Source organism: Rhododendron vialii, chromosome 10a (assembly GCF_030253575.1).
Source record: "Rhododendron vialii isolate Sample 1 chromosome 10a, ASM3025357v1".
Lineage (NCBI taxonomy): Eukaryota > Viridiplantae > Streptophyta > Magnoliopsida > Ericales > Ericaceae > Rhododendron > Rhododendron vialii.
In genome coordinates, this window is record NC_080566.1 from 23,420,654 (window position 1) to 23,448,625 (window position 27,972).

Below are 27,972 nucleotides of genomic sequence, written 5' to 3' on the forward strand. Positions count from 1 at the left end.
CGAATATGACCACAAAATGATTAAGATACTCACGAAAGATACGATCCATCAGGTCCATGAAAGTAGCTGGGGCATTCATCAACCCGAAAGGCATAACAATGAATTCATAATGACCATAGCGAGTACGAAATGCGGTCTTAGGAATATCTTCTCTCTGAACCCTCAATTGGTGATAATCGGATCTCAAATCAATTTTGGAAAAGCTAGTTGCACCCCTAAGTTGATCAAACAAGTCATCGATTCTAAGCATGGGATACTTGTTCTTAATGGTGACTCAATTTAGCTTACGATAATCGATACACAAACAGAGTGAACCATCCTTCTTTTGCGCGAAAAGAGCCGGTGCTCCCCACAGTGATATACTCGGACGAATGGATCCTAAATTCTCCAATTTCTATAATTGAGTCTTTAACTCTCTCAATTCGGCGAGCGCGAAACGATATGGAGGTACGGAGATAGGAGCTGTGGGCTACCACAGCCCCGGGTGAGATCGGGGCGGCCCGAAAAACATACCGCTCCATCGAATCGATTTGAAAAATTTGAGGAGTCGCCACCTGGATTTATGGTTCGCCACCCGAGAAACCATTTTTGATTTGAAAATTGATTGATTTGAATTGAAAACCAGAGGTCATTCGAGGGTTCGGAAGCCATGTTACGAGGGGGGAAGGGTTTTACGGCACCCCCCTCGCCTGACGCGATGTCGGTCTCTACTAAACATTTGTGGGATTTTTCAAAGGGATTTTGTTTCATTAAGCATGTAGCAGGTATCCACAGGTATAGCAAATAGAAGGTGAATGCTGGTGCTTGTGTACAAGGAGTGATGAAATGATGATGGACACATGCATGATGGCAAAGTAGTGTAAACTGCCACTGGATAAACTCTCGAGCGCTTGGGAGTGTTACTGACCAAATCCTGCAGAGTTTGTTAGTCACAAATAGGATGCCAAATAACAGTGTATGCTGGTGCACGTGTATAGGGGGTGATTATGTGATGAAAGACGGCAAGATAACAGGAAATGAAACACTGCTCACTGGCTTCACTCTCGAGCGCTCGAGAGCACTCTCGAGCGCTTGGGAGTGTCTGAACCCCACCTGCACATTCTGTTAGTACTGACAAAACATAATGTAAAGACTGCAAAATGAAATACTATTAAGTAGACCACTGGCTCAGCAAAGGACTTGAAAGACTGAGATAGGACCTCAAGTTTTCAAATCATGTATCCTTGCCATTGCACGAACAGATCTACAATTTTAAAAGAGCAAATGTACACATCTATGCATGCAAAAGCTCAGAAAACACAGAAAACTGGGAAAATGGAATGCAATGGCATGCATGCACTCCCGAGCGCTCGGGAATGGCTTCGAGCGCTTGGGAGTGAGCTGCATGCCAGCTTACTCTCAAATAGAAAATGACACCACTTCATCATGCAAACACCCTTATCTAAGTTTTTAACAAGAGAAGATCTTATTTTTAACTTAGGAAAACTTTGTTCTTACTTGAGATTTGTAAGAAACATTTCTGTTTTAGGAAAAATGATCTTCTGTGTCTGCATGCCAGAATAAAACCATTTTATTTAAAAGTGCACCTCACCCCCAGCCTACTGCTTACCAAAATGCCATTCATGGGACTGGAAATAGTCCCGAGCGCTCGGGAGCACTCTTGAACGCTCGAGAGTGTTTCCAGTAGGGGTTTTGGGAAAACATTATTCATGGACTCTTTGCTCTTGCTTTTTCACTAAGGTCTCCCAACCATGCACTCAGCATTAAGGACTGGGACAGGCTGAGAGACCCCCCTCCGAAGGGAGAACAACCTCTTGATTTGAACCAAGGATAGAAATATTTCTACCTTTGCTTGACACTTTGCTCCTTGGATGGTTGTGAAAGGTGAATGTAGAGTGAAAAAGACAAGAGATCAGAAGCTAAGAGTGTTCTGGATTTCTTGCCCTTTTCCTTGATGATTTTGAAAAAAACCTTTGAAGTTGGGAAAGAAGTTTGAGTTTGAAAGCTTTTTCCCTTGAACAAGAGAGAGAAAAGAGGAGGGGTTTAGAGAGAGAGAACTTTCATAGCCTCCTCTCTTCAGCTGAAAAACCAGGTATATATATAGAGCATATAACCCATGGTTTTGAAAATGAAATGATTTTGAAATAAACCCTTTTTTAAAGAAAGAAATCTTCAGCTGATATCTTCTCTGACTGAGGTTGAGTGTTGACTCACCTCAGCCGGCTCAAGGGGAATGCAATGATGGCTTGCATGGATAGTGGGAATCTTTTTCACCCATTGGGCACTGGGAGAGGTCTCGAGCGCTCGGGAGTGGTCTCGAGCGCTTGGGACTTCACTCTCGAGCGCTCGAGAGTGAGCCAGGCCAGTGGTTTTTGGAAAATAGTTTGAAGCGCGTGGGACTGCTTCCAAGCGCTTGGGAATGATTTTGACCATTTCCTTTTCAAATCCTTTAAGGAGCAACGTCTCAATTGGTACATGGCTTGTTTTGATCCATATTCATCATCGGGGAGCCTCAGGGCCACAAATTAAGGAAATTCGACAAGTCCAAATTGGGGTGTCTACAGTTGCCCCTCTTTGGACGGCGCTTGGCATCATGTTTGGATGCGAGTGTCGCCCAAAGATCGAGACAACCCAATTCGAGCCAAATCGAATCTTCAATTTACGAATTAAATGCAAATAAAAAGCATACAAGCACTCAATGCATGAGGTCGTGTCTTTTCAGACTGCCTACGTACCCCGTTTGTAGGGATCAGACCAGCGTAGTTCTTTGGGGCAAATGCAAACACGTGTAATGCATGCACTAGAAAGAGATCGACAAATGCTCTGATAATGATAGAAACAAGAAATGGGGCCCATCCGCTACTCTGTTTGGTGGACAAAATGATGAAAGAAATATTACGCGTTGGGTAAAACTTCTTGCAAATACATCGACGATTGTAGAATTTAGGAAACTTTTATCGACCTCTAAGCAGAACTTTTTGGGCAAATGAGGATGATCCAGAATAGATCACGAAACAAAATCCACCGTCGATTGCTTTGTCTTGACTCGGACTTAAACAGGACTGAGATTGATTTTGTAAATTCTTGATAGACAATAATCATTAATCAAGGTGAAATGCATGAGCTTATGAAAAGCAAAAAAAATGGCATGGCGATGAAAAGAGTCAAGCGCTCTGGACCCACTCCCGAGCGCTTGGGAGTGGTGTCGAGCGCTCGGGACCATCACTGGGGTCCACCGCCCTTTCATCTTCCTTTTTTGATTTGGGGGTTAAAACCCTGGTTCTCGAGCGCTCGAGAACCAGATCGACTGCTCTCCCTCTCTCTCGACTGCTCTCACTCTCTCGACTCTCTCAATCCTCTCTCTCACGATCTTGCGATCCTCTCTCTCTCTCTCACTCACGATCCTCTCTCTCTCTCTCTCTCGATCTTGGCATGGCGAAGGGGGATGAAGACGGGGTGGTCGGCGGCAGCAAAGGGGCGAAGCCCAGCGGTCAGGAGGTCACGGCTGGTGCCACGGTGGTGGCAGCTGGGGGGAATGGCGGTGGCGCAGGGGCAGAGCCCAGCGGCGGGGACGCCACGGCTGGTGCCACGGTGGTGGCGGCTGCTAGTGACCAGGGGGTCGCCGAAGGGAGTTCAGTGGCAGTCGCTGCCGGTGAGGGTGCAGAGGTGGCGGCAGTAGGGGGCTCCGGCAGCGGGGACAGAGGTTTAGGCAGTGGAGGCGGGGGTTCGGGCAGGCCTCTCACTCCTATCGTGGAGGAGTTGTTTGCGGCTGCCCAGCGGGCGAGCAACGGGGGGATAGCTGACCGCGGTGGTGAGGAGGTAGTTGGTGGACAGTTCAGCGAGACGCCGGTGCTGAGGACGGCGACGGTGTTAGAGCCGATGAGTGGGGACAGTAGGATCGGGGCCTCACGCCCTGTTCCCTTCGCGGATAGGGACTTCCTGGAGGACGCGGAGCCTCGGGATATCTTGGACACATTTGGTCTCGACTCTGGGGTTGCGGCGGTGCTGAGGGACGCTAGTACTCCTGAGGACTGGGCTTCGGCGTTGCTTTTAGGGGCTTTGCTGAGCGGAGCAGGCTCGGGCACTCCAGAGGTGGTTGTACCGGAGGTGGAGGAGTTGGGAGGGGATAGGGTGGATGCCGAGGCGGCGATTGAGGTACGGGTTACCGCAGTAGACGAGGCAAAAGCCTACTTGGAGGAGCGGCGAGCCTACCTGGCGGGGGAGCGGCCCGAGTTCACTCCGGCTACGTATGCTCCTCGACTACACTTTTTTGAGCCTGTGGGGATGACGGCTTACGTCCCCGGCTACACTGACTACCCTGAGGAGATGCTTCTCCGGGACCGAGCTTCACACGTCTCCTCTGGGTGGGCCACGGTGAGTTTTCGATCACTATCTTTTCTTGAATTTCGCAAATTACTTCAAATTTTATTTCCTGCTTGAGATTTGATGCTATTTCTTGCTTTGTTGAAATAACGCACGACGGACGTGTACGGCCATGGGGGCTCAGCCAGCTCACTGGCGCACTTCAGGGCCTTGCCTGAGAGGGTGAGAGCACTGGTGGAGGCAGCAGGGTTCGGACCCTTCGTACAGCTGCTGACAGTGGTGAGGGTGGACCGGGCTGTGCTTACAGCGCTAGCGAAGAGCTGGTGGGACACCACCAATACCTTCCACTTCCGGTTTGGGGAGATGACGGTGACGCCACTCGACTTCGCGGCGATCACAGGGCTCAGGGTTGGAGGAGACCCGATCCCTTACGACTCGAGTCTGGTGATGGACGACGCGGCTTTGAGGTGGTTCCTCGGGCGAGTGCCACGCCACAGCGGGGGGATGGCAGCTTACGGGCAGTTCGTGGAGTACTGGGACCACGAGCCTGCGACCGACGAGGAGGCGGCCCAGATGGCCCGGGCATACTTGCTATACTTGTTCAGGGCTTCTCTATTCCCGAACAGGCGTAGTCGGGTGCACCTGTGCTATCTAGCGGGATTGGTTGACTTGGGACAGGCGGGATGCTTCGACTGGGGAGGTGCTGCTCTGTGCACGCTCTACTGTCTCCTTGGAGCTGCTTCTCGCGGGGTTGGAGACACAGTTGGAGGGTACTGGCGGGTGTTTGAGGTATAACTTTGAATTATTGCTTTTGAATTGCTTTCGACTGCTTTTCGACTTGAATTATGCATTTGAGATTGATTCGACTTGAATTACAAAACTTGCAGCTTTGGGCTTACGAGGTTCTCGGGATGTTCCCACCCGAGAATACTTGTACGGACCCGAACTTACTTCCACGGGGCTTAGCTTGGGGTAAGGCGTATCGGAGAGCGAAGGAGCGACGAGGGGAGGTGATGACTTTCCGGCGCTGGCTGGATAACCTGACAGGGGTTGTGGTATGATCGACACTTCTTGCTTTTCTTTTATCAAATTTTTCGGCGAGTAGACTTATGAATGAATCCAAAATTTGAATTGCAGGTTCGTTGGGACAGGTGGGCGGGGATGGAGGCTGACTTTCTTCCGAGGAGTCAGGAGGTGACACGGAGCAGGGTCCTACTAGAGTGCCCTCTGGGCTGGCAGTGGTACCTGGGGGATCGAGTGACTCAACAGTCACTTGGTCTTCCAGTGTTCGTGGTTCCTGGGCTGCTTCCTCCACGCGTGCAGAGGACTGAGTCCTACACTCGCGCTGAGCTTGAGCCGTTCACCGTGCCGGACACGGATCTGGAGAGGCACCTTCGACGCTCCTTGGACTACACAGCTTATGCAGATCGGTACTTAGCGAGGAGCCTGGGGGTGGAGGAGCAGTTCGAGAGACGGGTAGCCGGAGTGGGAGCTTGGAGGGACGAGCCGCGGAGCCGCGGTGGTCGCTCTGCATGGGGTCGGGGACGAGGTGCTAGAGCCCCTGCTGGTGGGCGAGGTGCAGGTACTGGAGGTAGGGGAGAGGGGAGCACGAGGGTTCCAGAGACTGCGGAGACTTCAGCACCACCGGCGTTGCCGACGTTGAAGTGGACTATAGGCGTGACGAGTTCGTCGGGCGCACGGGAGGTGATCGACGTGCCACGTCTCCCACAGCCGCCGATGCAGTTTCCTGCTCAGGTATAAACAACATTTCTGCTTGCTTTGTATATTGACCATTCCCTGTTTGCATATTCTGAATCTTGGATCATTCTGCAGGTGCCGCGAGAGTGGGCTGAGCAGGCCATGATGCTGATGGTGGGGATGCGCCACCTCTTGAAGGACTGCGCTAAGGGGAGAGCCCTTCAGACGAGACCTGCCCCTGTGACTGCTTCTCCTGTTGCCACTCAGGTATAACATGCACATATATTCTATATTTCGATTTGAGCAAAGTTACATTCGAATATGCACAAAATGAGAAAATGTTTGTGATATGCAAGTGCAGCCACGACGCTCAACTAGGACGCGTCCGCAGGGCACCACGAGCCCTCCCGTTCCTGCCAGCACGCGAGGTCGGGGTGCAGGACGTGCGCCATGGCTTGCTGCAGGTGCGGGACGGTTTGAGTTTTTGCCTCGGGAGGCGTCTCAGCGGAGACCAGCTCGCGTGGAGCCGGAGGAGTCAAAGGAGGGGACAGAGGAGTCCTCCGAGTCACGTGTCCTGGGGACGTCGGACTCGAATACTGCTTCTGGTTCTCCTGACGACGACAGTGATGACAAGCCCGAGAGTTCTAAGTCCGAGGGACCACGACAGAAGAAAATTCGACGGGTCTGAGCCTCGTGTTTTGCTTTGCTAGCTTTATCTTGTACATAGGCCTGCATGCCAGCGTAGTTGTAGATTTTGGGCCTGCGTGCCTCAGTTTTGTTCGGGCTTGCGTGCCCCGGTAGTTAGGATTTGGGCGCGTGTTTGCCCCAGCTTTTGTACTTCTTTCTTCACTCATTGTAAACACCGTGTTCATTTATGAGAATTCGCACTTTATTCTTTTATTCGTTCGCACTGCTGTTTATGAAATATGTTCATCTAGCTTTGAAAGAGCGTAAAGAGTACGCGAATTTCGACCGATACTCTCAAAGTGAGGAATAAAACTTGACATCGACACCAAACGACAAACTTTCAAGCGATCGACCATGAAATTTAGATTTAAGGGCTTTTGATCGTAACCGAGTGCGTTGCGCGGTTGACAATGAGTGCTGAGACTCGAGGGGATCGGGAGAATTACTAAAATGTTTTTGACAATCGACACTTGCATTTAAAATGATGATTTTGGTACGATTGAATGATGAAAGCTTGAATTAAGAGTGCTGACACGTTTTTGGAGTGCGTCAAACAGTCATTGAGACCCGTCAGGGCTCGAGCATGTTGCTCGATTCAACCAAATGCCCTTGATACGGATTCCGACATGCTCAAGGAGTGAAAACTTTGGAAAACTTATGATTTTTCACGTAACACACTTGAATACTCGACAAAACACATGGACAGAACTGTTATACCCCTTAGACAACTGCTGGGAACTGTTAAACTTGATGAAACAGGGTTTCAATGTTGCATGGAAGCCAAAATGGGGAAACTAGAATCTGCTGCAAAACAGCAGTACTCTCGAGCGCTCGAGAGTGGTCTCGAGCGCTTGAGACTTCACTCCCGAGCGCTCGGGACTGCTGTCATGGACTGTCCCTTGCTTTTTTCCAATGCCACTTGTTGGTTGTCCTTTGTTGTTTTCTTCTGCTCGCACGTTTTCAATGTGCCTGAATGGTTTCGTATTAGCTGCTTCCCCAGAACAAAATGGCTTCCCAAAGCTTGACTTGTGGTTTTTCCAATATTTTTCAAGTTTCCAAAGTTTGAATTTTGAAAAGATTTTGAAAATGATAAACTTGATGAGTTTCAAGGCTGGTGGGGAAGTGGTGTTGCCCACTTTAAGCTTCTATAAATACCAGGCTCTCCTTTGGTAAGCCATTCACACTTCATTTCATCATTTCCCTTCAAAAATCCATTCTTTCCATCACCATGCTAAACCAAGCCTTACTTCGCCCTTGGTTGGACAGTCTTGAAGGCATCGACTGGCTGAACTTCCGAGGGCATCGGCTTTACGCCCTAAGACATCTCCGAGAGGTTGCAATTCATCCCGTCTTGCTGCATGCGGCGGCGCGCTTCTGGGATCCAGAGGTGCACGTCTTTCACTTTGGTTTTCAAGAACTGTGCCCCACCGTCGAGGAGTTTCATGCTTATCTCGGAAGCCATGACTCTGCTGAGCCGGTTGTTCCTATGATCAGGGAGAGCATGAAGAATATTCTGAAGGCAAAGCTGGGTGTTAGTGGTAACGTCGCTGAGTTTCTTACTCGGGGTAATGCCATTAACATCGTGCAGTTGTACGAGAGGTTCAGCCCACCTGGAGACTTGACGGATTTCGAGCACCAAGGTCGTAGGATGATGGCTTGTTGCATTTGCCTCCTGGCGGCCTTCTTGTTGGTTCCGTCCGTTGGTCAGCCCAATTCCTCACTAGTGGGGGTTGCTGCTCCGATTGAGGCTCGCAAGGATGTTGCGCCATTGGTTCTTGCTGAAACCTTGATGGGGTTAGATGTTGTTCATGCTGGTCGCACAAGGGTTTTTGGTGGTAGTCCGCTGTTGCTGCAGGTTAGAGACCTCACTCAACTCTCCTTTTTTTATTTCTCTCATTCATTTTACCTAGACACTCGGTTCAGGCTTTATCTGGCTCCTTACTTGTTTTCTCTCTTTTTGACAGATGTGGCTTTGCGACAAATTAAGTCTGTTGACACCCCCAGCCAATGATTAGTGGTATCGTGCAAGTGGATGGAACCGTCCCTTTCAAGTGATGTATGGGAGTGAAGATGATTGGGCTGATTTCCTTGCTTCTGCGGAGGAAGATGACATTGCTTGGCGGTGCCATTGGCTGAGGCTTCCTGCTATGACCGTTGGCAACATGGGCTCGACGCATGTGTTTGTGCTTGACTTGACAAGCTTCTCCTTCTACTCACCCTTCCGTGTTCTCCGTCAGCTTGGACTTAGCCAGGAGGTGCCGCCGCCGGGTTCTGAAGTGCTTCGTCTCCCTCCCTTCAACATTCCGGGCCTTCAGAGTTACACTCGGTCGTGGGACTCGTAGGACCGAGCCAAGTGACCCACTGTTTTCTATTGCTTCGACCGGAAGGTACCGCAAATGGCTAAGGAGAGATGTGAAAGCAAGGATGGGTTGACTGCTTACTTTGCCAGACTTTGAAATAAAAAGTGTGCTTTGATTTTGTGCTTTTTCATTTTCATGCTCAGCTTGTAATAAAGAAGTAATCTGAATAAAATTGACTGATTAAGGGTTTCCCCCTTTCGGTTCATTTGATCACATGCGGCTCTGAAAAGCATTTTGGATTTGTCAATTTGGACTTGATTTGGGATCGGATTTTGATATTTAGGAATTAGGACCGAATCTCGGGATGAGATTGCCTACGTATCCCTCGTAAAAGAGAATCAGGCCCGCACGTAGTTCAGGCTACTGGTTCACTCGGGTATTGACACTCTCCTTTTGCGCTTTAAATTTTGCCTAGTACCGCCCTTTCGGGTTTTCGGTCTAGCGAGCTTTTCTTTGATTATTTGCCTTAACTTTTGCCTAGGCCGCCCTCTCGGGTTTTCAACCTAGCAGGCTTGCTCTAACTTTTGCTTGGAACGGCCCGCCCTTGCGGTTTTCGGCCCAGCGAGCTCTCTCAGGGATAATAACGTTTGAGTTGATCCAAATTGACAAGATTCGCGAATTCGTTGCCATCGAGGTCAACGATTGAAGCTGCTCCTCCAGAGGGGATGGTCTTGATGATGTAAGGCCCTGCCCATTTAGGTCGGAACTTCCCTCGTAAGTCGAAAATTGGCGCACGGATTTCCTTGACTACCATGTCCCCTTCTTGTAGGTCCCTTGACTTCACCTTTTTGTTGAATGCCCGGGCGATTCTTCGCTGATAGCCCTGAATGTGGTATAGCGCGCGCAGCCTTCTTTCATCAAACAACATGAGTTCCTCAAACCTTCCGTCGATCCATTCAGCTTCGTCCACTCCGCATTCCGCCATGACCCTCAAAGATGGCACTTCTAGCTCGATAGGGAGAACGACTTCCATACCGTACACCAAAGAGTAGGGTGTTGCCCCTGTTGGTGTACGCATAGACGTCCGGTATCCCCACAAAGCTAGTGGTAGCTGTTCGTGCCAATTTCTTGCTGACTGAGTAGTCCTTTCCAGAATCGTCTTAATAGTCTTGTTTGCTGCTTCGATTGCCCCGTTCGTTTGTGGCCGATAAGTGGTTGAATGATGTACTTGGATCTTGAATTCCTCAAAGAGTACCAGGCGGAGAATGGCCATGGCGTTGCCATCGAGTGTAACTCCGAGGGCGGGACATGGATAAGGTTGGCATGAGTCTGGCACTTGTGGCACCGGCGTACATACTCGATGCAATCTGTCTCCATGGTAGACCAATAGTAGCCTAGCCTTAACACCTTCTTAGCCAGCATCATCCCATTCATATGAGGTCCACAAACTCCTTCGTGAACTTCTTCCATTACTGCTTTCATGTCGTCACTGTGAACACACAACTTGTGAACTCCGCAAGGAGATCGCCTGTACAATTGTCCTCCGCAGATGATGTATTGAGATGCGAGTCGTTGCAGTGCGATCCGATCTTTCTTAGTTGAATCCACAGGGAACTCCCCCTTTTCGACGAAATTTCGAATATCGTAGAACCAAGGGAGTCCATCGTTCGGTTCGTCGATGTTCATGACATAGTCGTACACATGTTTTCCCCTCTGCTCAATCATGACAGGCCTCAGCTTCACCCCAATTGGAAGTTTCAGCATGGATGCCAAAGTGGCCAGGGCGTCTGCGAAGCGGTTCTTCATCCTCGGTACATGCGTGAAGGTTACCTTTTGAAAATTCGGGAGAAGTTCATAGAGCTGCTGATGATACGGCTTCATTTTCTCATCTCTGACCTTCCATTCTCTGTTTGCTTGCGATACAACCAGGTTGGAATCTCCGATGACTTCTAGCACCTTGACACCAATCTCCAATGCGGCTTCCATTCCCACAATACATGCTTCGTACTCAGCTTCGTTATTCGTAACTTCGAAGTTCAACTTGAATGCGAGGGGAATATGCGACCCCTCAGGCGAGACCAGCAGTATGCCAATCCCGAATCCTTTCTGATTTGCGGCTCCATCGAAGTACAACATCCACGTTTCATTGATAGTCGACATCACATCTTCATCCGGAAATTGAAATTCTGTGTGCTCTGGCCCTTCAATCGGACGATTTGCCAAAAACTCTGCCACCGCTCTCCCTTTCACTGACTTGCGAGTGACGTACTTGATTTCGAATTCCGCTAACAAGAGCAACCAACGCGCTAGCTTACCGGTAAGTGCAAGCTTCTCGAATAGATACTTGAGAGGATCCATCCGAGAGATCAGTATCACCGAGTAAGCGAGCACGTAGTGTCTCAACTTCTTTGTGGCCCATACAAGTGCACAACATGTCTTTTCCAGTGAAGTGTATCGCTCCTCGCATCCTACCATCTTCTTGCTCAAGTAGTAAATCGCCCTTTCAACCCCATCTTCTCCTTCTTGTGCCAGCATGCACCCCATTGATGAGGGCGTGACGGACAAGTATAGGATCAAAGGTTTTCCTGGTGTAGGCGGCATCAGGATCGGAGGGTTCTGGAGATAAGTTCGCACCGCTTCGAAAGCTTTTTGACACTTCTCGTTCCACTCGAACTTCACTTCTTTCTTGAGTAGTTGAAATAATGGTTCACAAGTCAAGGTCAACTTGGCGATGAATCGACTGATGAATTGAATTTTTCCCAAGAAACACCGGACCTCCTTCTCTGATTGGGGTGGCTCCATCTCAAGAACGGCTTTGATTTTAGAAGGGTCTGCCTCAATCCCTCGGGTTGTGATCATGAACCCGAGCATTTTCCCAGCAGTGACTCCGAATGTGCACTTTTGTGGATTAAGGCGCATCCTGTATTTCTGAATTCTCTCGAGGAACTTTCTCAGCGCTGGGAGGTGATCTTTCCGCTCCTTCCCCTTCACTATCATATCGTCGACGTACACCTCGACTTCCTTATGGATCATGTCATGCAGCAGTGTTGTAGCACCCCTCTGATATGTAGGACCGGCATTTTTCAACCCAAACGACATAACCCGATAACAGTAGGTTCCCCACTCGGTGATGAATGTAGTCTTTTCCCTATCTTCCGGAGCCAAGAGAATCTGATTGTACCCCGAGAAACCGTCCATGAAGGATAGTAAAGCATGCCCTGCAGTGTTATCAACGAGTATGTCTATATGCGGCAATGGAAAGTCATCTTTAGGGCTTGCTTTGTTCAGATCTCTAAAATCGATACACACTCTGATTCTTCCATCCTTTTTGGGGACAGGCACGATGTTTGCAACCCAAGTGGGGTATTCAGTTACGATTAGAAAACCAGCGTTGATTTGTTTCGTTAGTTCCTCTTTTATTTTTAACACCCAATCGGGCCGCATTCTTCTCAGCTTTTGTTTAACGGGTTTTGCATCGGGATAGAGGGGGATCCTGTGCTCGACGATTTCTGGGTCGATTCTGGGCATGTCTGCATGGGACCAAGCAAAGACTTCTTTAAATTCTTTTAGTAAATCGGTGAGCTCTTGAAGCTCATCCGGAGACAGCCCAGAACCGACCTGAACCAATCGAGGGTTCTCCTCATCACCCAAGTTTATCGAGATTATTTCTTCTTTTAGAGGCTGAGCATGCCTTTCATTTTCACGCTCGATGAGGGAACGGATTTCCTTGGGGATGTCCCCATCGAAATCTATTCCTTCATCGTCGGGATCCAAACAATTTATTTCAAAATCCGGCAAGTATGCAAAGGCGTCGTTCATTTCATTGATAGGCTCCTCGGAGGGAGGGAATACAGCAGTTGACTCAAACTCAAAGTAAAAGCTATGATGAGGAGGGCCGATAGGCACAAACTCCGACTCACTACTAGACGAAGAGTCAGTATCAGACTCAGACTCGGACTCGGTGCTAGTGTCGTGAGTGCGTGTTACAAATGGAATGAAAGTGCAATTTTCATAAGCGCCCATGGCATCCACAATGAGCTTAGAAGGGTCTTCCAATTCATCTTCTCCTCCCAACATGAGCATAGCCGCGTCTTCTATCATACCCTCTGGTTCCTCACCTTCGAACAGAGATTGGAGACTACCCAAACCAAAGGCTTCAAGCCAATCCAGTGCTTCAGACAATTCTTCCATCTTAGTTACCTCTTCATCATCCTCCCAAGTGTCATTGGCGAAGATTTCAAACCTAGGGTATTTCACTTTTGTCTCGAGATCAATGAAAGGCTCGGGTTCTCCTTGATACGGTGCTTCCTTTTCCTTCTGCTTCTTTTCGACTGCATGAGCTCGGGCGCGGTTGCGCCACCTTTTCTCTGGATCACTCTTCTTGAACTCGTAACCCAGGCCAAAGCGTTCATTGCTCCCGAGGAAATGAGGGAACTCGGAGACTCCTTGTTCATAGAGCCCCAAGCCCATGCCTGGCAAGTAATTCATTCGCTTCATGATTTCCAATGCCGCGGAACTCACCAAGAAACCATCTTCAGCCCGAATGGTGCAAACCTTTGAGGTCAGGACAGCAAACCCCCCCATGGCCACGTCTTCTTCTCCGCGCATGATTTCCAGCAGCGGGGAATTATCTTCAAAGGGTGGACGAATACCGGAATCCCCGTGGATGATAAGAGTCCCAGAATCCAATCCTAGGATGAGTTTCTGATGCAGCGTAGAGGGTACCCCCATAACGTCAGAACGGTGCAGCCATGGCCTCCCCAGTAAGAGGTTGAACGAAGCAGGTATGTCTAGTACACAGAATTCCACGGTGGTCTTGAACTTCCCAGTTGCCAGTTCCAGGTTGATTGTTCCCAGGACATCACGCCGCGTGTTATCATAAGCACGGACACCCAGAGTCGATGGCGCAAAGTCCTTGCTTTTGAGGCCCAGGCAGTAAGCGATGCGGAGAGGGCACACGTTGATGGCCGAACCATTGTCTATGAGTATTGCGGGGACCCACTTTCCCAGGCATTTCATGGTCACGTGGAGAGGCTTATTATGATCGGTTCCTTCAGGCAGGAGGTCTTTCTCGGTGAAGCACAAGGTGTGTTGGGCAAGGTTTGGGGTTATGAGGGCGATGAGGGCTTCTGGGGCTATGTCAGAAGGGACCTCAAGCTTGGAGAGAGAGTTGACAAGCCTTTCGCGAAGCACGCGGGAAGCTGCCAACACTCCCCACATGGACATGCGGACAGGGGTTTCATGAAGTTGCTGGATGATGGGGTCGGCGTTGGTATTTGGGTTTTGGTGGTGAGAGGCATTTGGGTTTGAGCTGACAAATGGATTAAGGTGGGTGGGCGGGTTAGGTTGACGTAGAAGGTTATTGGAGTTTGAGGAGTTATTTTGTGGAGCTGGCGAGACAGGGGTGGAGTTGGCGGGATTCTCGGGGATGTGAGGGTTACTCTGTTGAGGTGGTGCTGCTCGGGACGAGCTTCCTTCCTGGAGGTTGGCGGGCTGGTATACCCTACCGCTTCTGGTAAGATTACTGACTGCCTTGGGGGCGGACTCCAACCAAAGACCCTCCCAGAAATTGGAGAGATCAGTATTGGCCTTGCGTTTTCCCTTGTCGAGCTTTGTCTTCTCCAGGGTGTCATTCAAGAGTTCCATCTCCAAGATATCCCATATGTTCTCTTCTTCAAAAGAGTTCCAGAAGTTGACGTTGTTGCCGTTGTTGACTTGCAGAGAGCCTTCGTCCAACATAGCCTTATTGACGGTTAGCTCTTCACCATCGACCCATACGTTCACCATTTCAGCCCTACCCCAAAGGTCTTCAGGATCTAGCACACAGATATGGGGTTCGTCAGGGATCTCAACAACCGGTTGTGGGAAGAATTCATTAATAATGTACTCCTGCGGACAGAAGACATGATCCAAGGTACGGGCGAGGGCGTCAGAATCCCTGGCGATATTGATTATGGCTGAAGTGGAGAGTCCGGAGAATAAGCGGGGGTTCATCAGATCAGGGCCCTGTCCCTCTTCCTGCTCCCAGAACAAGTACACCAAAGATGTTTTTGTCAAGAGGGTCTGAATCGTCTATCCAGAGCCACCCACCGGGTTTTGGGTCCCATTCGTCAAATTCCTCGACTGGTTCAGGCTCCAAGAATAGAGCAAACAGGGAATATCCATCAAATGGATCAGCCATCATCTCATCCCAGTCTTGTCTCCACTCACCATGTTCCAATTCTTCGACTTGCTGAGCATTAACTGACACGGGCCACACTCTGCTGACAATGGCTCGTTGTTCCACTGCAAGGAAATCACTTGCCAGGTCCTCCCACCTTCTTTGAAAATCCCACTCCACCGTTTCAAGTACACAGATAGCATCCTCGGCCGGAATCTCGACAATTGGCTTGGGTTCGGTGATAAGGATGATGTGAAGGCTTGGGTTGAAGGGGTGGCTTAGGGAAATGTGGTTTGTGCAGGCGTTTGAATGTTTTGGGAGTGGGTTGGAGATGGTATTCGGCTTTTGGTGAGGTATAGGAAGGGTCTTGTTGTCTATGAGGTCTTGAATGGCGTGGCGAAGGCGGAAGCAGTTGTCGGTTAGGTGGCCAGGATTTTGGTGATAGGCGCAGAAGGCGTTGGGGTTGTGAGAGGCAGAGAGCTTTTGTGGCAGTGGGGTGGGAGCAAGCGGTCTGAGGAGATCACTTTCGACCAACTTTTCAAACACTACAAAGAGAGGTGCTGAAAATTGGGCGAACACACGGGGTTGGGACCGAGGTTGACTAGTTTGGGTTACAATCTGGTTGACGGGTTCGGCTTGGGCCGTGTTTGAGGAGGTGTTTGGGAGTTGGGTGTAGTTGGAGTTTCCGAACAGCGTGCTGCTGTTACCGGAGTAGACCTTCTTGGCTTTGGGAGGAGGTTCAGGTTTGTCGAGGATTCCTAGTTGAACTGCTTCTTTGACGGCCAAGCCTGTGTCGGAGAATGTTTTAAAATCAGAGCAGGCCTGAGCCATCACCATATGCCTTGCAAGGTTGGGCTGAAGATTCCGGACAATCATCTGGATTTGATCTCTATCGGTCGGCCTATCCTTCATCTGTGCTGCCTTAGATCTCCACCTTTTCACAAAGTCTGCGAAGGCTTCCTTGGCTTCCATCTTTGTAGATTTGAGTTCCCGAGTGGTAATCTCCAGTAGGATATTATAATCATATTGCGCCACGAAAGCTGCACATATGTCTTCCCATGAGCGTTTTTTCCTTTCATCCAACGAAGTGAACCAGTAAAGAGCATGTCCCACCAAGGTCTGGGAGAACATCTGGGCCATGGCGTCCCTTTCTACTCCCCACATAGACAGTGCTCCGATGTACCCAGTCAAATGCGCTTTCGGATCCCCAGTCCCGTCGAATTTAGCAAAGTCGATTGGTCTAAACTTCTCCAGAAGCTTCGCATTGGGAAAAAGGCAAAGCTTGTTGATGTCAAAACCTGTCGAGGCAATCTTCTCGTTTCTCGCAACAGACTGTTCTAACTGGGTGATCTTTGCCAAGACCGCTGCCATCTCGGTGTTCTGCGGGGCTTCTACTTCGAGGATCGGCTGCTCCTAGTTGGGATTCAGGTTTAGATTAGGGTTTGGGTTTGGAATTGGGATTAGGTTCGGATTTGGATTAGGGTTTGGATTTGGATTAGGGTTTGGATTTGGGAGTCGTCGGGCAACCCCGGTTATCATCATCATGAGTTGGGCGATTTGGTTGTCGGTACGTTCGCCCAGACGCTGAATAGCTTGCATGACTCGCCCCATTTCTCCATTTGGGATTTCCTGGTTCGGTTCCGGGTTTGGATTAGGATTGGGACGCAGATTTGGATTTGGGTTTGGATTGCCTTCGTTAGGATTTGGATTGCCTCCGTTAAGGTTGAGTTTTAGGATTAGATTTGGGTTTGGATTGTCTCCGTTTGGGTTGAGGTTTCCGATTAGCAGGTCCATTTCCACCCTTAAATCCGATGCACTGGCGGAGTCTGCCTGAAGTTGGAGCCGTTTCAATCTCTATCCCAAGGGTCTGGTCCAGGAGGGTATGATATTCTTCTTCCTTGGACCAATTGCTCAGAACTGATAGCAAAGCAAAAACCGTGCTCAGATGTGGTCCCTACTTACATTTTATGAGATTTGGGCATAATTCTTTGGAAAATGTGTGCGTCACCATCACCGTCATCGACTCTGATTTTTGAAAAATGATTGAATATCTATTATGAGAGGTTGCCTTGATCCTCGGATTTTTAGGGTGTATCCTCATTTAGGAAGCGTCGTTCTCCAAAAGATGCTAAAATAAGTTAAGGATTCGGCTAGTATTTCATCAAGAAATTGACCATCGGTTTGGAATGACTTGGGGTGAACAACGTGATACGATAACCGAAGTGGCATAAGCAGTACATTTGCTTTTAGCCTGGGCGGTGTCGGTATCACGATGTTCTGTTTCCGTGTCATTCCTCCCTTTGGTTAATTCTCCGACCAAACACTAGTCAAGGACTTAACAAAATCCTAGTTTCCCTTAGGTTTTCGCTTGAGGACTCATACGGTTAACAACACGCACAAGGGTGCGTGACTCTTCATCGAGTCTCGGCAACCTCCCAAAGACCGCGCGAGCAAGTCTCGAGAACCGTGGCTGACAGCATGATGACGTGAGATGAAATGCAGGACATAGATAGGATATAGCACATAATCCTACTCTGCATGCTCCTGTCCTAATTTGGAATGTTCTATGGCTTGCTAAACATGTACAAAGGCCGGTTTTGGCTTGAAATGGGTTCCCCAGACTAGAGTCAAAGTATACCTCCCACTATTGAGCGTACACCCAATAATGGTACAAACGGTAGAGATGACTCATCACGGTCGAGGGTTGCTGAGCGTTCCGGGATTCCCCATTACCAGCAAGCCGGGTAGGATTGCCAAAAGACAACAGCGGGGCTGCACAAGATATATACACAAGAAATAGACGATGAAACAAAATCAATTTGAAAATTCCACAAACATTTTTCAAGCTTGGCTCACAAGTTTAATTAAACCATTTCCCCAGCGGAGTCGCCACTGTGGGCTACCACAGCCCCAGGTGAGATCGGGGCGGCCCGAAAAACATACCGCTCCATCAAATAGATTTGAAAAATTTGAGGAGTCGCCACCCGGATTTATGGTTCGCCACCCGAGAAACCGTTTTTGATTTGAAAATTGATTGATTTGAATTGAAAACCAGAGATCATTCGAGGGTTCGGAAGCCATGTTACGAGGGGGGAAGGGTTTTACGGCACCCCCCTCGCCCGATGCGATGTCGGTCTCTACTAAGCATTTGTGGGATTTTTCAAAGGGATTTTGTTTCATTAAGCATGTAGCAGGTATCCACAGGTATAGCAAATAGAAGGTGCATGCTGGTGCTTGTGTACAAGGAGTGATGAAATGATGATGGACACATGCATGATGGCAAAGTAGTGTAAACTGCCACTGGATAAACTCTCGAGCACTCGAGAGCACTCTCGAGCGCTTGAGAGTGTTACTGACCAAATCCTGCAGAGTTTGTTAGTCACAAATAGGATGCCAAATAACAGTGTATGCTGGTGCACGTGTATAGGGGGGTGATTATGTGATGAAAGACAGCAAGATAACAGGAAATGAAACACTGCTCACTGGCTTCACTCTCGAGCGCTCGAGAGCACTCTCGAGCGCTTGGGAGTGTCTGAACCCCACCTGCACATTCTGTTAGTACTGACAAAACATAATGTAAAGACTGCAAAATGAAATACTATTAAGCAGACCACTGGCTCAGCAGAGGACTTGAAAGACTGAGATAGGACCTCAAGTTTTCAAATCATGTATCATTGCCATTGCACGAACAGATCTACAATTTTAAAAGAGCAAATGTACACATCTATGCATGTAGAAGCTCAGAAAACACAGAAAACTGGGAAAATGGAATGCAATGGCATGCATGCACTCCTGAGCGCTCGGGAATGGCTTCGAGCGCTTGGGAGTGAGCTGCATGCCAGCTTACTCTCAAATAGAAAATGGCACCACTTCATCATGCAAACACCCTTATCTAAGTTTTTAACAAGAGAAGATCTTATTTTTAACTTAGGAAAACTTTGTTCTTACTTGAGATTTGTAAGAAACATTTCTGTTTTAGGAAAAATGATCTTCTGTGTCTGCATGCCAGAATAAAACCATTTTTATTTAAAAGTGCACCTCACCCCCAGCCTACTGCTTACCAAAATGCCATGCATGGGACTGGAAACAGTCCCGAGCGCTCGGGAGCACTCTTGAACGCTCGAGAGTGTTTCCAGTTGGGGTTTTGGGAAAACATTATTCGTGGACTCTTTGCTCTTGCTTTTTCACTAAGGTCTCCCAACCATGCACCCAGCATTAAGGACTGGGACAGGCTGAGAGACCCCCCTCAGAAGGGAGAACAGCCTCTTGATTTGAACCAAGGATAGAAATATTTCTACCTTTGCTTGACACTTTGCTCCTTGGATGGTTGTGAAAGGTGAATGTAGAGTGAAAAAGACAAGAGATCAGAAGCTAAGAGTGTTCTGGATTTCTTGCCCTTTTCCTTGATGATTTTGAAAAAAACCTTTGAAGTTGGGAAAGAAGTTTGAGTTTGAAAGTTTTTTCCCTTGAACAAGAGAGAGAAAAGAGGAGGGGTTTAAAGAGAGAGAACTTTCGTAGCCTCCTCTCTTCAGCTGAAAAACCAAGTATATATATAGAGCATATAACCCATGGTTTTGAAAATGAAATGATTTTGAAATAAACCATTTTTTAAAGAAAGAAATCTTCAGCTGATATCTTCTCTGACTGAGGTTGAGTGTTGACTCACCTCAGCCGGCTCAAGGGGAATGCAATGATGGCTTGCATGGATAGTGGGAATCTTTTTCACCCATTGGGCACTGGTAGAGGTCTCGAGTGCTCGGGAGTGGTCTCAAGCGCTTGGGACTTCACTCTCGAGCGCTCGAGAGTGAGCCAGGCCAGTGGTTTTTGGAAAATAGTTTGGAGCGCTTGGGACTGCTTCCAAGCGCTTGGGAATGATTTTGACCATTTCCTTTTCAAATCCTTTAAGGGGCAACGTCTCAATTGGTACATGGCTTGTTTTGATCCATATTCATCATCGGGGAGCCTCAGGGCCACAAATTAAGGAAATTCGACAAGTCCAAATTGGGGTGTCTACAGGAGCGATACCGGGAAGCAAGTCGATAGTGAACTCAATTTCTCTCTCGGGAGGTAAACCAGGTAACTCTTCCGGAAACACGTCCGGAAAAATCGCAAACCACTAAGGGTAACTCCCCACGCACGGAGGCATCCTCATCTAATGTCAAGCTAGCCAATAAGGAATAAATTGACTTGCACTCTCGAGAACCACATAGGTACGGTTCCAACGGCTCCCGACGTTACCCAAAGAATTCGAAACAAGGACCCTTTGGAGGACAAATACGAATTCGACGCTTGAAACAATCAATGGTAGCGTGAAACCTCGCCGTTGATGAAGCGAAAGTGCAATTCGTTGAAAAATTCGGCAAGTGTAGTTGCTCTTTGGCATTATGCAAATATGTAGGGGGGGAGAGAGAGAGATAGATGGGATGACTGGTGAGGGTAAGGGATAGTAGGTGAAAGACATAACTACCCCCACATATAACTTTTTCGACCATGTTTTGGATGGGAAATGGTAATTGGACTAAGTATGTAACGTTTGGAGAGTTAAAGGGGTAAGAATGTTCAATTAATGGTTAAAACTTAAAAGATAAGTAAACAAAAATCGAATAGTTAAAGGCTGCTGATTTTGTCACTCTTTTTTTTTTGTTAAAGTCACTCTCCTACAAATGTATTTTTTTGCACCAAAAATGCACTTGTAATGGAGTAGCGTTAAAAAAAAATAATGGCAAAATCATTTCTCTAGTTAAAAGGTTAAATACATATTTTACCCCAAAAGTTACATAAACGATATCAATAACTCATTTTAAAAAATAAATAAAATAGTTACTAGAATCTTTCCTTTTTCGAAAAGAAAAGTAATTACTAGTACAATCCAAAATTTAATTTTTCAATAATTACTTTTTAATGTTTGAACGAGGATCTTATTATCTTCTTCAAGTGCAAGCTCAGACATAATTGCAGATATCAGAGAACTCTACGCCATTTCTCTTTTACGAATATCAGAAGAAATCGAGCTCCGATGGCTCGGATAGCCCCAACCTACATCACTCCCCTTAAACTCCGACCGCATGGCTTTCTGAGTCATCAATCTCTGAGTCCGATTATACTCTCATTTCGATCGCACAACAAGAATGGCAGATATCAAAAGATATGCTGCCAAACAGACCCAAATCCAACCGACTCCTCCTCCTCAACGGTATATCTCTTTCCTCTCTTTTTGTCCCACACAACGCACACACAAGTTTGAAATCTTTAATTTCTCCTGCATGTACCTCTTTGTCCACAGTTGAATTTAGGATATGAAAGAGCTGGTGCAATTCAAATTCTATCATTTTTTATGGGTTTTTTCCGTCATTGATTTGGGGGGTCAACCTCTTTTTTGTGTACAAGGATCCGGATATTTTCTTAGTTTGTTGTATTCTTTAATTTTGAGTTTTTCTCATATCAGAATGTGCAAGAAGAGCGAGCATCTTCAGCCCTTACCCAATACTTTTACTCAAATACCTTTTCAAATTAGCGTGAAATATTCATTTTATATGAACAATGACTATGAAGCCGTCCAATGACAATATTCAAATTAACATGTATACTTGAGTAAAAGATTTTTTAATGCTATTGTTGTAAATTTATTTGGTCAGTGTCTGAATCGTGGTTGTTTTAGCCTTTTTAGTTCGTTTTACAATTTTAGATAAACAGCACAGTACGTATGCATGAAACTTTTCTTGACCAGGAGTTTGGAAATGGGTAAATTTTGTTAAACAGGAAACGGTTAAATGTTGAAACGAATGTGCCAGTGGAGCCGTGTAGTTGTTTTATCAGGGTTGTAGATATCATTCTGGACCGGTTGGTACGTTCCGTTTTAGCACAAATCCGGTAACCTTGACCTCCATTTCCGCCTTGTCCAACTTTCCAGCTGTTCTCGGACGATTCCGGCGTACCGGGAAAATCTCGGCCGAGATGTAGTTACCGGAAATTTCGGCCGGTATTTTGCTAAACTGGTCCAAACGGCAACCAGTAGGTTTTAGCAGTGCATCTCAGTAAGAAAATCAGATCGCAATGAGAGAGAGAGAGAGAGAGAGAGAGAGAGAGAGAGAGAGAGAGAGAGAGGGAAAGGACGAGAGAGGGAGGGAGAGGATGAGAGAGAGAGCCCTACCTATTTGCCATGACTGTGAGAGCGAGAGAGAGGTGAACGCAGCACTGGATGTCCCGAACTGGTTCGGGGGCAGCAGCAATAGAAAGAAGGAAGAAGGCTTATAAATGTGTGAAGCCCTAGAATTACAAAAGTACTTAATTACCCTTTACTTTTGAAACGGTTAAAGACATATTGACCATGAGCCACTAGGCCTTCTTCAAAAAGGCAAAAATGATTAATTGAGAAGGTGATTATCAAAAAAAATTAGGAGTAATTGAGAAGGTTTTTTTTTTTTTTTTTTCTATCTTTTTGAGCCCAAAATTGTTTACGGGAATAAAATTTTAGTAACTTAGATAGTCATGGGAGTGCTCTTCCTTTTTTTGGATTTACTAGATGAGAGTTATATAATGACAGTTTAATTTTTATTGTCTAAAAAAAGTTTGTTATAAAGAATTGGATTTAATGAGAAAAATAATGAATTTATAACTATATATATTGGTATTTGCGCTAAATCCGAAACGGTAGCCATTATTTAACCTGTACCGGTACATACCGTACCAGTAAGTAAGAATACCGGTACTCTTGCTGGTTCGGTATTCAGAACCTTGTGTTTTATAGATGGTGTAGACCATAAGAGGAGTTTGATGTAATCATGGAGAGAGAAAAATGAGAAAATGGCATTTAGCCGGGATGATTCAGTAATTCTGAATGGTGTCCTTATACCTGCTCGTAATATTCAAAATGAAGTTGAATGGGCTGTGCAGCATAGGGGGTTGTGGTGTGAAAGGAACGGAAGAATCTTCAGAGGGTGAGCCGGGATATTGTGGATTTTTCTTCCAAAGTTGAATCTGATTTGAGAGCTTGCATTTCCTCTTGGAGGCATGTGAAGAGGACTAATGACAATAGGTTACTCTGCTCCTATTGGAACACCTCTCCCATAGTGTTTTCTAGTAGTTAACTGATTGTTTAGTTTTGGTTTCTGTTTGGCCGATGTCTGATCTGGTTTTTGCTTGTTTTTTATTCTGTAGTAGTGTTGTAGGTTGTTGTTTCTGTGGGGTTCCTCCCCCTGCTTCCTGGTTTTTGGGTTGGTTTTCAATAGACTAATTTACCAAAAACGAAAAATATGTAAACTAATTTACCAAAAACGAAAAATATGTAATTCCATTTTAGGGTCATCAATACTGACAAAATTTACCGTATGTTATCTTTACTAAGCTAAACAAGTTGCGGGAAATTTGTGGCTGATTTATTTCCCTTCCTTCTTGGTGCCACCGCTATTGCTACAACAAATAATCACGGCACGGGGTAAATTAGAAAGACATCAGAGGAAGACCATCATCTCTTTCTGAATTACCCGAACCAGATGACCCGATTTTCCGTTTCTTCTGTTTCTTAAGGTGGTATCAGTACCTCTTATTGAAAGTAGGACAACTAATATAGCTGAATTGTAGCCTTTGACGTTACTTACATCTTATTGTGGTACATGTGAGTGGGTGTATTGTAATTCATACCATGCTCTTGTTTATGCAAATCTCTTATTGATCAGCTGACTTTAGCCGGTCGGGCCTTGAAGTAAGCCTGTGCTTATTTGGGGCTATTTCCTTTCGTTTGATTGGTGATCGTTCCATAGCTGGCACCGAGGACTTGAATCCTAGAATGTGTCCAAACTTTGTTACTGATTGCAAAAAATTGCAGAGTTCCATGGAACTCCCAGGGCATAAAATAAGGCGTCCTCAGTAGTAAGTGCAAACTTTTTCTGGTTATTAGTACAAGGCTCTTACGGTTTAGTTTACCAGCCCCAATTACTTTAATTTCTTTGGAAACTAAACACCAGGAATTTTTTTATTATTGCAGTAAGCTTGCCTCCTGAGTCCTGACCTTAAAATGGATTGGAATTGTACATGCCATTGTCCAAAAGTTTGTTACTATCTTATGCATTGCAGCTTAGTGCAGGAAAAGCTGATCGAAGAGCCTGGTTTAGCTAATGTTGAGACTACGCAAGCTGCAGGTTCTTCCACTGATGCTCGTATTCCTGAATATCCAAGCAAAAGTATTAACAGACAAATAGCTTTGGTCTCAACACTTGCAGCAGTGGGACTTTTCTTATCAACACGGCTAGATTTAGGTGTTTCTTTGAAGGACCTGACTGCTGTGGCATTACCATATGAAGAGGTTTGCTTGTTACCGGCTTTGTTACTCAATTTATGCTGTGCTTGGTTCCTTGCTGTATTATACTTGAATGTGTGTTAGGAGCATTGGATGAGCATTATTGACGAGGTAGATGGAAATTCTTTATGTCCTTTAACTTCGATATTTTCACTTTATTATTCCCTTTTTAGGCCTTGAAAGGACTAAATATACAACAAGGAATGTTCATCTTTTTACACAAAAACCAAAGTTAAACAAGAAATCTTCACAGATCTCAGTTGACAGGCTTTGATTCTGCCAGAAGAAGTAATTTAATCAAAGACCCAAGAGGATTATTACAGCTTATTACGGTGTGATCAGTGATGCTTTTCACATTGCCTTTATATTGGGTTATATCTGTCTCAGGCGATGTCCAATGGGAAGCCCACTGTTGTGGAGTTTTATGCAGATTGGTGTGAAGTTTGTCGAGAATTAGCTCCAGATGTGTACAAAGTTGAACAGCAGTTTAAGTAATGTTCTTTCCATACTTCTTTAGCCTCAAGCGCGTGCACCCACCTGCACGAAAAGCAGCCCCTTCCTGAAATTTCAGTTTACCACCATTTTGTTAATGATTGGCAAACTTCGCATTGCTCTTCAAAAATCCGTAGTACGTTCGTACGGACACAGTTTCGTAATTCCAAAAATTCTTTTTTCAGGGACCGTGTGAACTTTGTGATGCTGAATGTTGACAACACAAAATGGGAACAGGAGCTTGATGAGTTCGGGGTTGAAGGTATCCCACATTTTGCATTCTTGGACAAAAAGGGGAACGAGGAAGGAAATGTGGTGGGCAGGCTTCCAAGACAATACTTTCTTGAGAATGTGGATGCCCTTGCCCGTGGGGAAGCATCCATACCTCACGCCCGTGTTGTTGGACAGTTTTCAAGTGCTGAAGCCAGGAAAGTTCACCAAGTTGTTGATCCAAGAAGTCATGGATAGAAATGTGTTGTACATTTATCATACAAACAGATATAGTCTATAAACTGATGTTTTATACCCCCACTTTAGTTCCCATTTGATATTGACAATAGTATTATACGGAAAATGAGCCTTGCATTATTCACGTGTCTCTCAGGATCCCTGGATTCTAGACTTCTGGTTCGTTCAGGCAACTTATGCATTCAGAAAGAGCCCTGTAGATATATAGGAGCTAGTTTTGGGCTTTACCGTACGGGAATCAAAGAAATACTAACATAAAACAGAAGTATACAATGTATGTGATGGTTAATTCATGTACCTATATATATATATATACACATAGAGGAATTTTCAATGAGGGATCCCTCATTTTGCTAAAATGAGGGACTTTCATTTCCCGATCAAATTTTGAAAATCCGAACCGTTGAATGTGTGCAGAACGTAATTTTAAGGGTCCCCGCGAGAAATTAGCAAAAAAAATGACCGGGAAGGGCGTCATCCGAGCAGTTTTTTTTGAACCGTTCAATGAAAACTGCTCGGATGAAGCCCTTTCCGGTCATTTTTTTTTGCTGATTTCTCACGGGGACCCTTAATCACGTTCTGATCACTTTGAGGGGCTCGGATCAACGAAATTCAATCGGGAAGGGGAGTCCCGCATTTTAATAAAATGAAAGATCCCTCACCGGAACCTAACTCTATATATGTATATACGGGGCGATTTTGGGCACCCTTAAAAAAAACTCCCTAAGTTTTCGATCGAATTTTGATAATCTGAGCCGCTCAATGTAATCAGAATGTGATTTTAAGGGTGTCCATGAGAAATCAGCAAAAAAAATAACCGGGAAGGATTTCATCCGAACAGTTTTTTATTGAACTTTATTGAACGGTTCAATAAAAAATTGCTCAAATCAAGCCCTTCCTGGTTAGTTTTTTTGCTAGTTTCTCGCGAGGACCCTTAAAATCACGTTCTGAACACATTGAGCGGCTCGGATCATCAAAATTTGATCGAAAACTATGAGATTAAGATTTGGAGGATTTTTTTAAGGGTCCCCGGAACTGCCCCGATATATATATATATATATATATATATATATATATATATATATATATATATATATATATATATATATTACAGTTCCAGTAATTACTTCTGTTCTTACTTTTGTTCATACTTTGTTCATGCTAAGTTATTCTATACTCAACTGCACTATTCATTACTGCACTATTCATCCGAATTATTATTCACTACTGTTCATAGTACTATTCACCCACGGATTTACTATTGTTGATTTACTGATTGATTTCTCTAGTCACTTTCTATAAATATCTCAGTCACCTCCTCCTTTTGAATCATCTCCCACTCTGTATCTCTCTCCCCTACTCTGATAACCCATGTTCCTCTACTGTGTCTGTGCTTCCGCCCCCATTTGGTATCAAAGCCAAGTAGAAAATTGTTGAAGGATTAAACCCTGAGTAAACTGTAAGTTGATTTGTTCCCCTTGATCTTTCTTTTAGTTCCTTTATTCCTGCTGTATTTTCAATTGGTAGATTAATTCTAGTTACCTTCGGTCGAGCACCTTGCACTGGCCACCCACTTTGAGCCACCCTGTAGTAATCCGTAAAAGTCCCCGTGAGTAAGTCCCAGGTGGGCAGTTAGGGGTTGGAAAAAAACTTAGGGTATGTGTTCAGTAGGCTATAGGTATGTGTTAAGTGGGGTATGTCTTTATCATGGTAATTTAGGGTTAAAATACTAAAAGAGAAGACTTTAGGAGTAAATTACTAAAAGACAAATCTTTAGGAATAAACACAATGAACAGATTATTCAAGTGTAGTTCTTCAGCCAGTTCTTCAATGGCTAATTTATCTGAGTTGTCGGACATAGTCAACCAAGAAGAACATGAGTATCAAGATTTAGATACAGGATTAACTAATTGGAATATTCCCAAAATCCCAGTAAAAGAGATTTACAAGTCAAGTTTCCTAGATGATACTTTTCGTACGGATCAAGTAGCAAAAACTGCAGAACATGTTTACGCTATTACTAAACAAGAAGAACGATGTTCTCTTCTTAGTCAACATTCAATTAAAAGACACCTCGAAAGAGGATATAAATATATTCATGTAGGATTAATACAAGTAGCTATTAAACCACTTACAAGAAAATGATTAAATTCCTCAGTATTACTGTCTCTAAGAGATAGCAGATTCACAGTCTATAGTGACAGTATGTTAGGATTAATGGAGTCAAGCCTACATAATGGTCCAGTCTACTTCAACTGTTACCCCGATTTACCCCTTAGTTTAAATGACAAGAATATTTTAAAAGCATTAACTTTAAATATTCAAACTGCTGGCGCTATCCCTCAAATGCTTGAAGGAAGTCAGTCTATTGCATTAATCTACCGTCTTTATTACAAATGTATGAAAACTAATTTAAATATTCATGCATTAGTCAAAAGTCCAAAAGACAAAACTGTCCTTATTCAAAGTAGTACAAATGCCAATATTCAAGTACCCAAAACCATTTCTTGGAATGACATCCAGTTACCAGCTAGTTGGCTAAGTGAAAA

General features: G+C 45.7%; 3 protein-coding genes across 3 annotated transcripts; all 3 read left to right on the forward strand.

The window, feature by feature from the left end:
* Positions 1-4,686: 4,686 nt before the first annotated feature.
* LOC131303009 (protein MAIN-LIKE 2-like) lies at positions 4,687-5,384 on the forward strand. The gene is made up of 2 exons (XM_058329801.1): positions 4,687-5,112; positions 5,211-5,384. The coding sequence occupies exons 1-2, from the start codon at positions 4,687-4,689 to the stop codon at positions 5,382-5,384; spliced, it is 600 nt and encodes a 199-aa protein (XP_058185784.1).
* LOC131303369 (uncharacterized) lies at positions 5,225-6,314 on the forward strand. The gene is made up of 2 exons (XM_058330207.1): positions 5,225-6,078; positions 6,157-6,314. Exons 1-2 carry the CDS (start codon positions 5,437-5,439, stop codon positions 6,292-6,294), a joined length of 780 nt encoding a protein of 259 aa, XP_058186190.1. The 5' UTR covers positions 5,225-5,436; the 3' UTR covers positions 6,295-6,314.
* A 14,770-nt stretch (positions 6,315-21,084) lies between these two features.
* On the forward strand, positions 21,085-25,543 carry LOC131303371 (thioredoxin-like protein HCF164, chloroplastic). Its single transcript, XM_058330208.1, has 4 exons — positions 21,085-21,361; positions 24,251-24,469; positions 24,851-24,954; positions 25,141-25,543. The coding sequence occupies exons 1-4, from the start codon at positions 21,185-21,187 to the stop codon at positions 25,421-25,423; spliced, it is 783 nt and encodes a 260-aa protein (XP_058186191.1). The 5' UTR covers positions 21,085-21,184; the 3' UTR covers positions 25,424-25,543.
* Positions 25,544-27,972: the final 2,429 nt, after the last annotated feature.

Excerpts from the sequence above, each read along its gene's own strand:
- LOC131303009 (XM_058329801.1), top strand. The coding sequence starts at position 4,687 with ATGACGGTGACGCCACTCGACTTCGCGGCGATCACAGGGCTCAGGGTT. Across the intron at positions 5,113-5,210 it reads GGTACTGGCGGGTGTTTGAG|CTTTGGGCTTACGAGGTTCT; the intron begins GTATAACTTTGA and ends CAAAACTTGCAG.
- LOC131303371 (XM_058330208.1), top strand. The coding sequence starts at position 21,185 with ATGGCTCGGATAGCCCCAACCTACATCACTCCCCTTAAACTCCGACCG. Across the intron at positions 24,470-24,850 it reads TGGCATTACCATATGAAGAG|GCGATGTCCAATGGGAAGCC; the intron begins GTTTGCTTGTTA and ends TATCTGTCTCAG. Across the intron at positions 24,955-25,140 it reads AAAGTTGAACAGCAGTTTAA|GGACCGTGTGAACTTTGTGA; the intron begins GTAATGTTCTTT and ends TTCTTTTTTCAG.
- LOC131303369 (XM_058330207.1), top strand. The coding sequence starts at position 5,437 with ATGAATCCAAAATTTGAATTGCAGGTTCGTTGGGACAGGTGGGCGGGG. Across the intron at positions 6,079-6,156 it reads CGATGCAGTTTCCTGCTCAG|GTGCCGCGAGAGTGGGCTGA; the intron begins GTATAAACAACA and ends ATCATTCTGCAG.